At 38.8% G+C, this 18,199-nt stretch overlaps 1 protein-coding gene across 2 annotated transcripts in view; it reads right to left on the bottom strand.

The window, feature by feature from the left end:
• tanc2a (tetratricopeptide repeat, ankyrin repeat and coiled-coil containing 2a) overlaps positions 1 to 18,199 on the bottom strand; it is an 826,495-nt gene that overhangs the window by 22,106 nt on the left and 786,190 nt on the right. For both annotated transcript variants that reach the window (XM_067969114.1, XM_067969115.1), the window contains 2 exons: positions 5,959 to 6,050; positions 271 to 417 (listed from right to left, as the gene is read on the bottom strand). In XM_067969114.1, coding sequence (XP_067825215.1) covers positions 271 to 417; positions 5,959 to 6,050 — 239 coding nt within the window. The remainder of the gene's footprint in view (positions 1 to 270; positions 418 to 5,958; positions 6,051 to 18,199) is intronic.

The raw sequence follows: 18,199 nt of genomic DNA, 5'->3' as shown, positions 1-18,199 counted from the left end.
CTTTACACCAGAAATGTTAATTTTTAAAATCTACCCCATTGTTAACCTATTTACTGGCGTGATTTATTTTATATTATGCATAGGAATATACATTAATGCAATCCAAAATGCATAGCATTTAAGCCTACATACATGTATTCTGGTTATAATATTAAGCAAAATCTTTCATCCTAGTGAAAAGCAGTCTAACATGTTAGGAGATTGAGGGCACTTCTGCTTTAAATGAAGCACCCTGCGCTTTCTATTTACCAAAGAGGCCATTGGACATACATTCATTTTCCTCCGACAGCGTGAGAGGTTCAGGAATAGGGACACCTTCAGCTCCCGAAACGTTTTCAAATCTTCTCCGAATCCTTCCCGTGGGAATTTCTTCAATGCGTACTGGTAACGTTGTGCTGCTTCCTTCACTTTTCCTTTCTGAACAAACAGGAGAGGGGAAAAAACATTATGAAAAAAATAGTAGATTTGAAAATTATTATAGGCGGTGTAACTAACATGCAGAATTCAATGAATTACTTCTTGAATCTTGATTGAGATTAATAACTAGGAAATTGGAATTAAGAGAGATTAACCAGAGACGGGTCTCGGGATTAACCAGAGACGGTTCTCGGGATTAACCAGAGACGGTTCTCGGGATTAACCAGAGACGGTTCTCGGGATTAACCAGAGACGGTTCTCGGGATTAACCAGAGACGGGTCTCTTTGGAACTCATATGGAAATATTTCAAGATTTCTCAAAAAGATACTGGCAATACCAAGAAATAAGCCAATCCATATTGTCCCAAATAAGACTGTAATGAGTCCTGTGCTTCAGTTACTGTCTATATGATAGAGGAGGGCCAAAAGAAATGTTCTTATCAAAGCGACTCCCATTGTGCAACAATGATTACAGTCTTACTTCATATGATGCTACCCACAAAGTCAAACTGGACAACTGGTTTCAGCCATACACAGGAACACAGGAACAGGAGTAGGCCATTTAGCTCCTTGAGCCTGTTCTACCATTCAATGAGATCATGGCTGATCTGTGACCTAACTCCATGTACCCGCCTTAGCCCCATATCCCTTAGATTTTTGTTAACCAAAGGTATTATCAATCTCAGGTTTAAAATTAACAATTGAGCTAGCATCGACTGCCATTTGCGGAAGAGTTCCAAACTTCTACCACCCTTTAGAAGTATTTTCTAACTTCACTCCTGAAAGTCCTGGCTCTAATTTTTAGGCTATGTCCTAGTCCTAGACTCCCCAACCAACGGAAATAATTTCTCTCTATCTACCCTATCAGTTAACCTTAATATCTTGAAAACTTTGATCAAATCACCCCTTAATCTTCTAAATTCCAGGGAATATAACCCTAGTTTGTGCAATCTCTCCTCGTAATTTAACCCTTGGAATCCAGGTATCATTCTAGTAAATCTATGCTGCATTCCCTTCAAGGCCGATATATCCCTCCTAAGATGTGGTGCCCAGAACTGAACACAGTACTCCAGGTGTGGTCTAACCAGAGCTTTGTACAGCTGCAGCATAACTTTTACCCCCTTGAATTCTAGTCCTCTAGATATAAAGGCCATCATTCTATTAGCCTTTTTGATGTTACATCTACAGTTAAACGAGCTGCTTGGTGCAGCGAGGATTCCAAATAATAAATTGGATTTGGACCTTTATTCCCAGAGTTTATTGCTGTGTGCATTTTCTTTCCAGGACGATTCATCTCACCATGTGATATGGTGCTGCTTAATTCCAAGAATTCTACTCAAAAAACTATTAACATCTTGCTCTGGATCAGTAACCCACAGTACATTTAAAATGAAACCAATTGTCATGAAAGATTATCATTTTATCACAAGAATGCTAATGTACAGTGGGGGGACAATTCAAACAGAATATTAATCAGGTTGCATTACTGAAATTTTTTAGATGTGTGACAGCAATTTATATGTACTTCCTCTAATCTAATGTACTATATTCACTGATACTTCTATATGAAGATACCAAATGCAGACTGGGTGACTGCTTTGTTGAGTATCTCCATTCCATCTGCAAGAATGACCCTACCTTCCTGTAGCTCGTTACCTAACTTTGCCTCCCATTCTCAATCTAACCTTTCCATCTTTGCCTTCCAATACTGTTTCAACAAAGCTCAACTCAAACTTCAGGAACAATTTGTGTGCCCAGTGTTGCAGCCCTATCTCCTCAAATGCACACTTCCCGCTGGGATTGTGGAATCACAGAATTGGCCTTAGTATCTCATCAACACCCTGGGTACTCTGCACCCTTCTGGTCTGACTTTAGCAACTCCAGCCCCATATTCCTGCCAGTTTCTCCCATTCACGATCCATTTTCTTCCCTTCTACTTTGAAGCTGTTTTGTCCACCTGTCATTCTAATGCCTTAGACGACATTTATATATCACCCAGCACTTTTCGCCTCTTTCAAACTATAAAAGAAATCTGTTTACAAGTTACTAAAGCATTAGCTGTTCTTTGTAATAGTTAGTTTTACCTTTTCCCGTTGTCCCGTCTCCTCTTTATAGAACTGACAGAAACAAAGGGGCTCTCATGTTTTTTTCCCAATTCTGACAAAGGCTATCCACCCAAAACACTGACCTATCTTTTCTCTTGTCAGATGCTATGATGCTGATGGAGCTGCTATGTATCACCAGCATTTTCTCTTTTTACTGCATGTTTGAAACACAGCCAGAAGCTGAACATGATGTGAACTGCATGTCCTTAAAGAATTTCTAAACAGCATGGAGGACAGGAGTAAGGTGAAAATCTAAATACATTTTTCCCCTCCCTCCCCACAAGGCATCATTTGAATAAGTCAGACCAGATAGAGTGAAAATTACTCTGTGATCAACTGATAGAAGATCCAGTTTAAGACTGAAGGAATAAATTACCACACCACCAATTGTTTCAACGATTAAACTCATGTCAACAACAACTTGCATTTATGTAGCGCCTTTAACATAGTAAAGCGTTCCAAAGTGCTTCACTGGAGCGTTATCAAAAAAAAATTGAGACCGAGCCATATAAGGAGATATTAGGACAGGTGACCAAATGCTTGGTCAAAGAGGCAGATTTTAAGGAGTCTTAAAGGAGGAGAGAGAGGTAGAGAGGTTTAGGAGGGAATTCCAGAGTTTAGGGCCTAGGCATACGAAAGCACGGCCGCCAATGGTGGAGCTAAGAAAACTGGGGATGCGCAAGAGGCCAGAATTGGAGGAGTGCAGAGATCTTGAAGGGTTGTAGGGCTGGAGGAGGTTATTAAAAAAAAAGGAGGGGCTATCTTAGAAAGTCATATTTGAGTGCTGTACAATCCTTGAAGCACTGTCATCTATTTAGGAAGCCAGGACTGGTACTACTCCAGCTTGCCCTCCATGCTTCTACTCCATTTCCTCCTCCAGCTAGCTATTGGGATTCTCTAGACAGGTTGGGGAATAGAGCAGAGACAGATAGGAGTTGACTACAAGGATGAATGGGAGCTAGTCACATGGAGCTTAGCTTGCTTTGTGGGTTAACTATGGAATAAAATATGGGAAGGGAAGAAAGGAGAAGAACAATCAAATCTTTAATCCTCGGAGTACAAGTCTGGACAAAATAAAAACGGCTGTTTGTATCATACACCGATTCTATAAGAATAATTTCTAATTAAATTATACATTAGATAATGAGAAGGACTTCCCCCCACTTTTTCCTCACCCTACACAGATCTAGCCACATGCTCAATTGTCCAGAAGATGATGACATTATAATTGCACCTTGCAAAAAAATTCAAGTTACTCAAATTAGCCAGCCTGTTAAGGTAATCCAAGCTGTGCATCGTTACCAAGAGAAATAAATCCTGGCAATGAGCTAAGATTGTAGAGGGCTATACTAAAGGCAATGTAATTTTCCCCATCACTGATTCATCTTCCTTTCTATTGTGTTAGGAGATGTGAGTTTAAAGCTGAGCCACTAGGTGTCAGACTTGTCTCACAAGACAAATGGCCAACTCCACAAATGCTGCTGTGAAACCAGGTGCCAGGGAGCATGCAACAATGGTCCATCAATCATTCTCCAGGAGCCTTTATTTTGCAACTCCCATCATGGCAAAACAAAGACTGGAATATCGTGGATACATCCCATCTCTCTCCTGTGCAGTTTGTTGGTGTTCCCCATTTTTTTTTAAAACATAAAATTAGATATTCCCACCTCCCTCCCATTCACTCTTTCTACATCCTCTTCTTTCAATGTTTCTTCAATTAATCATGAGGTGAAGGAAGCAAACTGTAGCGGCTCCCCAGAGATTTTCCTACTTCTCCATGAGAAACCCTGAGCTTTTATTTAGCACTCTCAGGTGGTCAGAAATCCTGATGTGGGGAATCACAGGCACACACACGTCATACTACATTGTGCTGGAACACCTTAGTACATCAATTTGCTGCAGCACCTGGCTAGCTCCATATTTCTTTATTTAGATTTAATTTCAAACTCAAATTTTAGAAGTTAGACAACAATTTGTCTTCAGCTATTTCCAAAGAGCACCATCTTACCCCTCCCCAAACCCTCCTCAGCCATCCTATCTCCTTTTGATATGATTTTGCTTACCACTCAAGGGTGTGTTGGACAGCTGTGATCCAAATTCCATTTTTTTTTATTGTTTAGGAGTTTAATTCTACACTCTTGTGGCTGGTAGGTTTAAGTGACAGAGAATCCAGATACACTAACCATTGACCTTTCCAAATTGAGGTCACAATGAAATGGTCACTCATTCTGACCCACTCTTTTGGTTAATATGATTATTTATTTTGTACCCTATTTCGGTTCTATCCAATAAAACCTAATTGAAATGAGAATTCATCGTGTGTCTTGAGATTAGCATTTTTCCTATTTGTTTATCCTGTTGGGAAGCACCACTGATGTAAGACTAGATGGAATTTCAGCCATCAGATTGCCAGCTCCCAGCTTTCTCCAGCTAATAGTATGGAGCCTGCTTTGTCGGGCCCTACTCTTTCGATAGCTCTGTCAAACTGATTCTGCTTATTACTATAAGCATCACAGAGTAATGGAAAAATAATGGAAATGGGAAATATATGTATTTCATCAGAGGATTACATGATGAAAGATTGCATACTTAGTGTGAAAGGATAATGTTTTTCCAGAGTCTGGCAGCCAAGGCAGATTACTATTTTAATACTCATCAAATTTTGTGAAAATGTGACTCCCCTCACCCCCTCAATTTTCCTATATATTGGGAGCTGTAACAGAGTGCAGCCGGGTACCAGTATAACAAGATCAGATCTCTTATTAAATTGGCCCAGATGGTTACTGGAAGCATAGAACTATTTGAAGAAATGACAATAGGTTCCAACAAGCAACACTATCCTCTAAAGACACAATATAATTATAATTTATCAATTGATTCCTATAAATTTGAATATTAATCAATCTATTTATTTATTTTATAAAGATATTCCTATTCCTCTCCTCACATGGTGAATAGAGAAAGTAGCAAATTACAACTGGAAATATGCTCATCAGTGACTTGTATAAACTAGGGCTGTACTTTGCGTGTATGAAATTGGGAAGGATACATCACAGTAGCGGGTACGGCATTTGTTCCGTATTTCTGAGGTCCATCCCAACATTGTTTGGCATTTGAATCCAGCAGCCACTTCCAGAGCTATGTCACCTCAGAAGAAAACTGGACGCACAACTTAGAGTGACACTAACTCGTCTAACTCCTCCCCAAGCCTAGCTGAAGTACACTGCACAGGGACATGATACCTTGATGAAGGGAAGGTTACAAGAATTAGGGAAAATGAAGGAAGAGAAATAAAAGAAACATGAATAAAGTGGAATATTAATTTTATCCAGCTGTTCAAAGTTAGAATTAACTTGGGTTCCCCAGAGGTAATGGGGAGTGCCTCAGCCAGCTGCACTGTTTGGCCCCACACCAGTCAATCTCTGGTTCGTCCCACCTTGTAAAACATGTCTCCTTCTTCCATCAACTTGCTCAGGAGGATGATCATGATGTCCGGTTTTGAGGTGGCCATTGCCCACGTCGCTGGACCTGCAGTGCACAGGATGCATGAGGGGTAAAACACACATAATGCCAGGGTAGGAAACTATATGAAAAACACCTATAGGAGAATGGAGGTAGAGAACAACTTTCTGTGTTTAGGTATTGTGCCACATAACTATCATTTAAAATGGTGTCATCCTATTTGTTGGGGTACACAGCTGGCAATATTTACAAGCCCATTAAAACCAAATTTTCTTTTAAAAAAAATCTACTTTCACTTTCATCAGCTGATAACAGTTGCTGGAGGTGAGCTTATTTTTGATGTATCTGCATGCCTCAGTGTAAAGAAATCACTTTTTTTTAAATAAAGGGAATTGGAATTTCTTTAGTTTGCACGAAATGACAGTATTAAGTATTCCAAGTTTAGTATCAGGTGCAAATGTGGGGATTCTTTATTAACCTCAAAAATGCAATTCAGCTGCAGAACAGCACCCCGTCCCCTCCAATATTGAAAGGTCAGACAATCTCCGTCAACATTCTTTGGACAGTTGTGAGAATTGTGCCAATTATTGTAAATTAGTTTTATGTGACCTGTCAGCCTGGTGTGCGACTTATATTTTAGTTACACCATTTGATGTTTTGCATTGTGAATTTATGTTCACTGGGAATGGAACTTGAGACTGTGAATATATGTTTAACTGAAAGCCATTTGATATTCAGTACAAAGGGCCCACCTTGATTTCTGCTGTCTGGCCAGTATTTACATAAAGATCCTGGAAATAAAAAAAAGCAGTGCTCTGACTCGAGTGGACATCCTGCTTGGCTTCATGTTTAGCGCACTGGTTAACACCCTTGTGCAAAACCTCTATGTGCAACAATGTTACTTACATCAATGGGTTAAAGATTTGTTAAAATCACAGGCATAGAAATTTTACACAACTGCAGGAACCAGAATGCTAAAAGCTGCACTCAGTGAGACTTAAATCCCATTGTGCCAACTGGTCTCCTCCTTCCTGGAAATATTTTTTATAATATGGTGCATTGAATTATGGCTCAGCTATATCATCTTGCTGCACCTCATTTAACAAGTTTATTTTTTAGTAGAAGGCTGTTGGGAATATTTAATCTGACTGTTTGAAATACAAGCTACAAGGCCAGCAGTAAAAGATACAGCGGCTTCAGTACAACTTAAAATCATCACTGTAAGATTTAATTAAATGGGTCATTGCTCAGTCCTGAAGGGAAAAACACAAAGTACAAACAAAGATAAGCAGCAGTGGCTGGAAGACAGAGAGATTTGTTGCTTTTGGCAGATCAGAATGAAAACACATTGGACTGATGTTTTGATCTCAATTTAGGTAGAGAAACCATTTGGATTTAACTGGTCCCTTTGAAAGGGATCTGGTCATCATTCTATCAAACAGAACAGGAAATGGCCAGCTATAAACACAGTGCTCATTCAGGCACAATCCAGATGGGAGGTGATCACAGAATTTGCTGCACTGCTCACAACAACTGTGTTTGTGAACATGTTCCAAAGATGTGACCCATAAACTATGCAAAATAGTGTCATAGTGGAAATTACAGCAGATTCTTTAGTAAACCATCATTATAGCAAGAGTGAAATGAACAATACTTTTTAAGCAGCTTTTGGTGAATTTTGCACTTGTCGAGGTGAGGGATGTCAGCGCTGGGAAATGGAACATCTCCCATTCCAGGCATCCAGTGTCGATAAGAAGCTTCATTGTTAATTTGGTGAGCTGGCAAATATAACAGTGCTACTTTGGTGTACTTTAGTGTGACTTTGGTTTCTTTATATAAAACATCTTCCGATCTAATAAAACGTACGTTAAGACTACTGACCACTGCACCTCATTAGCGTAAATTATATCCACATGGTCCACTCATCCTTATTAATAGCAGGCCAGTAGGATTAAAAACCTACTCTGAATCAGTGATCTGGCACTATACAATGGGTGTTGTGCTAACACAGCATATCCTTTTTACAGGATTCTTAATACAGTGAACCAATTTTCTACCACGTTACATCTTTATACAAAAATGATTTTAACACCATGCTAAGCATGTTATTATGAAGTAGGAGATATATTAAAGCAAGAAAATGCACTATATTCTCAAAAACATTCCTAGTCCGGATTTAAGGCCAACAGCAGAAACTGCAGTGAAAACGCTGCAAAGCAGCTGAGACATAATTTAGGTGGCGAGTCATTTGTATCTTTAGGGTAATGATGAGGCTAACCATCTTCCCATGAAAAGTTTTAATGAGAAATACCATGCCAAATAAATACGTTCAGCTGATGGAGAAAATGTCAAATTACGGTGTAAAAATGGGTTGTTTACCAAGGCATCTAGTTTGGATTTGAATAGCAAGTCAACATTGTAATTTGTTTCACTGACGTCCTTTCAAGTGTTGCAAACAGCAGCCACATCTATTAGCTTTACGAGGACTCTCAATGACTCAGTCGCACGCAAATGTCTGTGTAAAGGGTGTCATTTGAGATTCTTGTTTTCGTATGTGACAAATTTGGATGGGATTGTGTTATGTTAATTGTGGAGGTGCTTGGAACAGAGACAAATCTCAAGGATTTGAATCAATGGCTCTTTAGATCACACAGTCATCAGCAATATTGCATAAAATTAAATGAGGAATCGAGTAGCACTGGCATCTGGTTCTGCCACTCTATAATCTCTGGGGTCATAATGATAAGGAAATATATTGCAGTCATTGTTCTCATTGTTATTCTGTAATATGAATTCATTTAGGTGTGTAACATGTCAGATATTTTATATTCAAAGACTTTCTTTAAAATTGTGCACAGAGTGCCTGGCAAGGGTTTAGGAACCAGTATGAGTTTACATCAATGTAGGATGGAGAGGAAATGAGAAACAGGAGGAGGGAGGGATACTAAAGTTTTGGGAATTCTCTTTGTAGATGAGGCAGCTAATGCGATTGATTAAAACTGAGAAAAGGTGAAGAAAGAACTTGCATTTATATGGCGCCTTATCACATACTCAGGACCTCTCAAAGCACTTCACATCCAATGAATTATTTCTGAAGTATAGTGACTTTTAATGTTAGCAAATTTGGCAACCAATTTGCAGACAACCGTAACAGCTGATGGGATTAACTAGGACAGACAACAGCATTATGATAACCATGGCATCAATACTGTGGTTGATAGGGACTAGATATATCCATAATGTTCATTATTCCAACAGATCGAAAAAGAGAATTTATAACACTGAATCACAATTTACTGTGTTACTGTTTACCAAATAAATTGTCCTCTACAACAATCCTATTGGTTGCTTTCATCAGGGGTAAATAAACAAAAATAAATGAGTCTTTCATGCAGTCCAGACTGAACTGGAGAAAGGCAAATAAAACAAATCAAATCATCAGAATGTACCTCGAGGACGACTTGGGAGTGTTTGGCAACCTTTCAAGTGATGGAGGAAGGAGAAAAAGGGAAGGGAAGGGGGTTTTTAAAAGACGTGAAGATGAAAAATAGAAAGGAAAAAAAAATAGCAGTGAGCAAGCAGCAAAGCCAGTGCATCAGCAAATCATTGTACAAAAACACAGCACATAGGAGGAGTTGTGTGAAGCCAGGCAGGCACACCAACTGTCTGAAGCAGACACACAGAAAGCTGCCTAAAGCACAGAGTTACACCTAAAAGCAACAGTTCCAACGCTGGAAGAATCCAGTGGATATGAGGACCTGGGTCTCAATACATACTTTTTAAATGCAGGTCCTAGCTGCCTTAATGTATATACAAAATTTATGTACACGCGTTTAATGCAAAAAAAAATCACTGTACCAATTGTTTACACACCAAGAATTTGATGTAATATTCTGCATGATTGAGATTGAGGTCCCCACACAAACCTAGAAACAACAGCAATGGTCTAGACTTTCTCTGATCCCACCTCCACTTCTACTTTTGAGGTTGTACATTTTGACCATCTTACACTAAATAAATATCTCTCGCAGCAGCGTGTATTAAATCGCTAATAGTTAGTCCTGGGTTTGGAAATGTGGGTGAGATCAGATTTATCTTCTTGCAGGGTCACCTTCAATAAAATACAGCAAAATGTACAAAAACACTCAAAAATAAGAGAGGTGGGAGCACTGAAAAGGAAACCCCAGCAATACTATAGGTAACAATTTACTGGTTAATGGATAACCAATTCAGTACCTATTATGATCAATGGTAGAATTCCATGGGTTAACAACAACTATAAACACAAAATATTTGTGTATTTTTTCATCAATATAGTTGGGGTCAAGAATTGCCCATTCCCCCCACCCCCTCCCCATTAAAGATCCAACAAACAGATCAGTAACACAGTTTATAGAGTTGCAAACTTTCATCTCCTGAAATATGTGGACTTGCATGTGACCAACCGTCCTTTCAGGCTTAAGCTTGAAGTAAAAGGTTTCTCAGTAGTTTTCAGCGTAGAGAACTCTTTATAACTCCCTAATTTTGAGAAATTTGATGCAACGACATAGGCTAGTTTTTGCTAGCTTCAGGAAACACAGCTATGCTCCCTTTTTACTCTTTCATTAGTGTAAACCTACAGGCTTAAAAATACCTCCATGTAAGGATATGTTGGTCACCATCCAATTTGCCAACTTTCTAAATATTGGCTTAATGCGATTACCTGCTAAACTCCTGAGAAACTTTGTGCTTCAACATCTAAATATTCAATGGGTTTCTTAATGAAATTCTAACATTGTCAATACAATGTTTGATTATGGAAAAATAAATTATCCAGCTCCATTTGCTGCCCTACAATTGTAAGAGTGATAACTTGATATCAAAGTTTTCATTAACAGATTTAAATATACAATTTTAAATGTTTCATTAACAGATGTGGATGAAACACCAAGGTAATGATCTAGGTTATCAAAATGTTTCAGAGATTACAACGTAGTCATTAATGACAATGACATCTATTAGCTAAGTTTAGAGATATGTACTGTACTGTAGGTGAAGAGGATACTTTAGGACGTGTTTATCTGTGAGAAGAAAAAACACTAGTCCTGCATTCATTTCTACCGAGATCTTCACACACACCTGTTTTGTTAAAATAGTAGTCTGACAGAAAAGCACAGGGAAGCATCTTCATCCACTTGTAGAGGACAGAGGCAGGGATTGATGTTTGATACCAAACATCAGGCCATATGACCCAGAGATGCAAGCAGGTAATTAAAATAGAGTCGCTCCTTATTCTTTTCTTTAAAACACTATTTTCAAATCACGTGACCATTTTTAAAAATCCATTTTTGTAACAATACTGTTAAAATGTATGTTGAATTTGATGAGGCTTCTGAAGAAATTTACTTGTTTCACACAAACTTGGGAAACAGTTCAAGTGGCTGCATTGATGATACACCTGAGAGTTCAGTGATGGGGACTTGCACTGAACTATGTTTCTGTCACTGGTCACATACATCGTTTAATTCCACACGCAAAGGTATAAAGGCCAACAGACATTTTTTTACTTTGATCCATCAGGTGAGTACAGGATATGTAATCATGGAAAATCCTACCAAATGAGCATCCTGTAATGTCCTCTGAATTTCTGTGCCTCATCTCTGTTTGACACCTTTCTGAGCAGCACAGCCGAGATTGGGAATTCAGCACAATGTGGAATCAAGACTCCATCAGTTCAATCTGTGGCACTGTACCTCCATGCCTGAAGCCATTGTGCCACTTTGACACAGTCATTATCAAAATCTGTAAATATTATTTTTCGACTGATTTTGTGTGGTGGTTTGGGGGCTGAGATTTGCAACAGGTATGCATGAATCATATGGATGGTGAGAGGGTCTGTCTCACTATTCATAAGTTTGTAACTCATCAGGTCATTGAGGAACCTATGAAATATATGTGATTTATAAATATATTTTATTAATATGGCATCTATACACTGTGAAAGTGTGTTTTTGATGTCATGTGACCTGTTACACTAAGCTCTGCCTCCCTAATGTTCCATATGTAAGTATGTATGATAATGGATTCAGGTGCAAACAGTCTTCGCCCTCCTGACACAAAATGTTTATATCAGCAAGAACAGAGGAATATTTAACTTTGGTCTAATCAAAGTCTTTAGTACATGGGTTAACTTTCATGCACATTTGTTAACAAAACACAGTAATACATTGCACATTCATTGTTATCAATTCATCAAATGTTAAGTATTAAACTCCAGCAGAATGTATTAAGCAGCAAGTCTTCATGCAAAACAGCATCAGTGACTTACATCAAACAAGACTAGTGGAACACAAAAATGAAGTGTGAATGAGTGTAGTCACAAATGAAAGACAAATGGATTTTCAAAGCAGTAAGTGATACAAGTGCAGTCTCTGCTTTCCAGTTTGAAGGGAAAATTATAAAGTTTTTGTAGAAGTCAACTCAAGATAAACATCATAGCATACATAATTCTGATCCAAATATAAAAATCTAATGCACTGGATCACTTCCAATGCACTCTTATCGTTAAGTATTCCATATCCAGATATGACAAATAAACTGCAGGGAAGAGTACTTTCAGTCCCCCAGCTTAGCAATTCTAAAGAATAATTTTGAAACTTTCTACCTTGTAGGTGAGGTATAAAATGAAGTGTTATGCCCTTTACTCTCTAGGAACCCGCCATCTTGTGTCTCCACAATGAACCAAGTCAACTACGGCACCTGCCAGCAACTAGTTTATTTAGAAAATAATGCAGGCCTCGCCATCGCTTCCTGCCCTGGAGGCATCTGAGCAGGAAGATGTCAGAACCGACCAATTCAGCAAGAAAAGATGCAAATATATCTTATGTAGGCACTCACTGAAGGGTTAGAAGTTGAGGTCAGCTGAGCAGCTTCCTGCTCAGTATGAAGATCAGAAATGGTGGGACTCTATTGCAGAAGGCAAACAACACTAAATTTAAAATATCTCCAACAAGGCAACAACGCTTTTTTAACATAACAACTTACTAAGAAGGGGGAGTACCATACATTGGAAATACTACCTACACTTACCTTCATCTTTAACTCTGGTTCATTAACATTATTCAGAACAGTAACTTTTTTGTTGCTGATTTAAAGGCAAATTGGAAGGAACATCAGGAATTTGCATGGCAGCCTAACAGCATACCTAACGTGATCGAAAACTGAAAGCTTATTGTGATCTCTTCAGCAAACACCAGTGCACAGTTGAGAGAGTAGTTGAAAAAAAACCCCATAAAAAGTCAAATAGAATTCTGGGTTTTATATAGAGGCACGGAATATAAAAGCAAGGGAAGTAATGTTGAATTTGTACAAGACATTGCTTAGACCACATGTTGCATATTATATTGCAGTTCTGGGCACCCCAATATGGGGAGGATATTAAGAGCCATGAAGAGGGTACGGCAAAGATTTACTAAAATGATACTAGCAATGGGAGGTTGTGCTTATGAAGAAAGGTTTGAAAAATCAGACCTTTTTTTTTTACGAACAGCAAAGGTTAAGGGGGGGAATCTAATAGAGGTTTTCAGGATGATGAAAGGTTTTAAGATGGTAAATATCAAACTACTGTTTCCACTGGTTGTCAAATCAGTAAGATGGGGGTATACAGACTCAGGATTATCATGAGAAGAATGAAGGGTGAAGTTGGAAGACATGTCTTTTCACAGAAGGTTATTAGAACAGGGACTGCTTTACCACAAGTGGCTATTGAGGCACAGAATGTAACATCAGTTAAAAGGGAATTGGATAAGTATTTGAAGAAGGATACAGGAAAAGGGAGAATGGAATGAGAGTAGATAGCTCCAGTCGAACAGCTAGCACTGGCACAAGCCCAATGGGCTGAATGGCCTTCTTCTGTACTGTAATTTATATGATTCTATTGAAAGCACCACTATTACTTTCTGACTAGGCTGCAATGTACTTTTAGAATGTTTCATTATTTTAAAGTTTTGTTTTTAAGATAAAAAGATCAGCAGAGGGCTCTCCAATAAGTGAGTAAGTGAATGCACCATATACTGCTGTACTGAGCCACAAAGATGAGGAATGTTCCAGTTTTAATCTCTAGCCAGTGTTAAGTTAATTGATCTTAGCTGGCACAACAATGGGGGTATGGCAATTAGCTGCAGTAACATGCCTTAAGGAGGGAGGGAAAAATAGAAAATCAAAGTTCCCACTCCTGATTGCTGAGCAGGGACATCTGCTAGAAGAGTGGGTGAGGGCAGGATTAGGTTTGGCTGTGGTGGCCTCACTGTCAAATAGGCTCCCAGCACTCATTTGCTAAAATCACACATGAAGGGGAAGACTGCTAGTGCCTGTGGAACTACACCTTTATATCAGTCACCATATTCAGGAAAGGAAGGGGAGAAACTGTGGGTAGTCAGGGTAAGATTAACAGAGGACAGTCTTGGGTATACAGTGTCACACTTCAATTGAACACTCTGTAAGAGAAGTGAAGGTATCAATAAAACAAAAAGCCCTAAATTAATCCATTATAAATCAGCATCAGTAAAGGCATCGAGTACACCAATGTATGATAGAACTGTTACTCTGCACAATGTCCTGGGCACCAGTGAAGAAAGTGACGGATAGAAGAGATAAGCCCTATTGCTTTGTCTGAACTCTCCTCAGTGTACAGTTCAAGGTAACCTCGGTGAGCGTTCTACTTTCCTGCCTACTAACCTGGTGCAATATTCATGGAGACTGAACTTTAAGGAATTCTTCTAGGTTAAAGTGAAATATATGTGTGATTTGGTTTAACTGTGCAATACTCCTTGGATCTGAATTCAAGCAACCTATAATGGAAGGGCTGTCTGGGTCACGATTTTCTAGCTGCACATAAAAGATTGACTGACTTTCATGTGCATGGCTTGTGGGTGTTCATTAACAATCACAACATATAAGGATCCAATGCCAATATATGATAAAGACTTAACTTAATTTAAGGATAAACCTAGACTGTCTAATTAGAAGAGTAGATGAGACGGCATGAAGGTTCACTCCAAACTTCCTACATCTCCTCTAATAGAGTTTAGGTACTGCCAGGTATCGGTGAACACATATAGGCATGAAGCAGGCCCTGTGCAAAATCTTTAACTGGTCTTTGCCCAAAGAGGATCCATGGCGCTGATCCCTAGTGTCAGAGAACCGAGTTATGAGGAATGATTAGAAAAACACGGACTCTTCACCTGTGAAAGGGGAAGAAAGGGAGGGGACCTTATAGAGATACGCAAGATACTAGGTGATATAGAAAAGGTTAATCCTGTGCACTATTTCAAGTTAAACCACAATTGCAGGGCAAGGGGGCTTAGGCACAAACTGGGAAAAGGCAAATTAAGGACTGATATCAGGAAACGCTTCTTCATACAAAGAGTGATTAATATCTGGAGTGGTCTTCTGGGTGAGATACTGAAGGCAAAATCTCTGGAGTTATTCAAAGAGGCAGTTAGACGCTGTGACAAGATGATCCTATGGAAAGCTGGGCTGAATGGCCTCCCTCACCTGTACTTCTTTCTGTGCTCTTTACACAGTCTATATCATTTTTAGTTCGATTAAAGCCTGAATAAGTCTACAAAAAATATATACTCTCCCCCTTAATCAACAGTACAGCTCAAATTATCACTCCATACCAATCAGATGGGGTTGGAGTTAGCTGGATTCCATAGGAAAAGAATAGCACAGAAAGGAGACAATTTAACAGAAAAGGAAATCTCACAGCAGCCCAAAGATTGAGTAGCCTGAGTCAAATGTATGGGCACTGATGGAAGATATTGCACCTGGTGGCGTCAAAAAAGTGAAACTTGCTGTAACGTCTGAAAGGATCAAACCTGTGCTCTCTTGCAGCAATTGTGAAAGATGTTTGAGGAACTTGCCACAAGCAGATTCCAAACTCATTCCCTGCCCACGAGAGGGATTGTCCCACACGGGTGAGTTGCTAGAAAGAACGAACTTTCATTTATATGGCACCTTATGGAATCCTCATTATGTCCCAAAGTGCTCCACATCCAATGAATTGCTTTTTGAAGTGTAGTCACTGTTTTTATGTAGGTTTTTACATGGTGCCATCTACACCAGTAGTAGTTTTCAAATTTACCCTGCAAATACTGACACACTCCTGGCGACCACCGTCCTAACTTCCAAAAGACCATGTGAGGTACTCAAAGGAAAACAGCTCTATCGTTGCAGAAAATGTTTTTTTATTAGTATACAGCAACAGAAATAACGTGTTAGTGAGTCAACAAATACAGAAAAGTACAGAAAGCTGATGACAGAGAGATAGAAATCTGATGATCTTGTGGATCTAGCGATACGTGGAAGTAGCAGCTGATTTCCATCCACATTCTCACCATAGTGTAAAGTATCAGATGAGACTGACTATATTGAAGGAGGTAATAAGATCAAAAAGAGGTGTCCAAACTACTGCCCATGGACCACATGCAGCCCCCAAGTCCGGTTAATCAGCCCTCACAGCCCAGGAATTCAGTTCTCTTTGTGCTTATATTTCTTACTTGCTGGTTTGTCGTCTTTAATTTTGTGTACCTGGAGGTTGGAAAAGGGCTATGTCTCGTACTATTGGCTGATTGGTGGATAAATCTTGTAACAGAATCAAAATCTGTTGGTATCAGCAAGTTAATGGGAACATGGATTTAAACTCCATACATGGCCCTTGAGGCTCCATGACAAGCATGTCAGTGGCCCATGAATACATGAGGCTTGGACACTCTTGTTATGGAGTAAAATAGCAGCATGGAGTTGGGAACAGGCGGGAGCACAAAGCTATGTCATTAGGACATGAGTCTGGGCAAGCAAACAATAGTAAAGAAAATTGGGAAGTATTACTATTCCCAGAACCATGTGTCCTTAAAATCTTCTTCCTCCTAGTGATGTAATCTAATTCACAGTAAAGTAAAACATTTTTGTTTCTCTTCTCTCTGAACCTCTTGTAAATGTTTGGGAATTTAAGACATTACAGTCAATCCATATCAAAGCTTTTGGTCACATTTATTGTCAAAGATTGACTTATAATTATTGTATTTCAGATTGAGAAAATCAAATTTAATTTAAACATAAAAACTGATCCGTACCCTTGGTAACTTTCATTTGGTTGAGCAATATTAGAGACGTTTTTATACAAGCTAGAGTTTTAGTAGTGTCATTTCCAATGATTCATATAATTCAAGAGCCGCCACTAAGCAGCTGATAATTTCACGTCACCACCCAGACAAGCCCCCCTTGAATACGATGAATTTGTGACATGAATCCAAAGGTTCAGCTCAGATTAAACTTTAACTGGATCCCTGCACTTTGCTGTCCTTTCACGTAGCTTCACTGGTAACCTCTAACCGTTTTACCATCTTATCTATGTTAACATGCATGGAACTTAGTTTTGCTGTAGCTGGGCTATTCCACCGTGATTCTTTCATGCAGCTGATGGGTCAATTACAATGGATACTTATTCACTGGCTATGGGAGGCATGTAGATTGGAGAAAATAACATAGGGAGCTTCATATCTCAAAACAATTACTTAAAAATTGGGAAATGAAAGCTATGTGACTGCTGGAAAGTTATCCATGGCTGCTTTATTTCCCAATAATGATTTTCAGTTCTGAAATGCAGAGATTCATTTGGATTCAGCTGTTGAATATTAAAATTTATCAGTGTGTTTTATATGCACACGTTTACTAAACAGATATCTTGATCCAAACATTCCAATCATGTTAATCTAATTATCAGATTATGCTGCTGTACTTGTTTCAGGTGTAAGGTTTGAGATAACCTAGCATCCCATCTACCTTTCTAGCTTCAAACCTACAAATAAGCTCCTCCAGGTTTCCACGTCACAGCATGTCAGAACCATCTGGAACATCAGCATCCATATATTGTCATGTTTAACAATGTTGAAATACAGTGACTTTAAGGTTAATGCATTGTACATTACAGTAAGATGCATGAAATCGGAGTTTAATTTAGCGTTGAAGATGTTAAGATCACAGGTTACTCCCAAATGTGACACCAAGGTTGGACACGTTGTTTCCATATTAATGTTCCCAAAATAGAAAAGTAATCCATGAATATTAAATTGAATGAATGATTCTTAAATACATGCAGTCACTGAAATATCTCACGCAAAAGTGACTACAAATTTACTTTGCCCCTTAAAAGACAATTTCAAACCTAGTCT

Source organism: Heptranchias perlo, chromosome 30, assembly GCF_035084215.1.
Source record: "Heptranchias perlo isolate sHepPer1 chromosome 30, sHepPer1.hap1, whole genome shotgun sequence".
Classification (NCBI taxonomy): domain Eukaryota; kingdom Metazoa; phylum Chordata; class Chondrichthyes; order Hexanchiformes; family Hexanchidae; genus Heptranchias; species Heptranchias perlo.
Note: the sequence above shows the minus strand (reverse complement) of the source record. Positions and strands in the feature narration are given on the sequence as shown.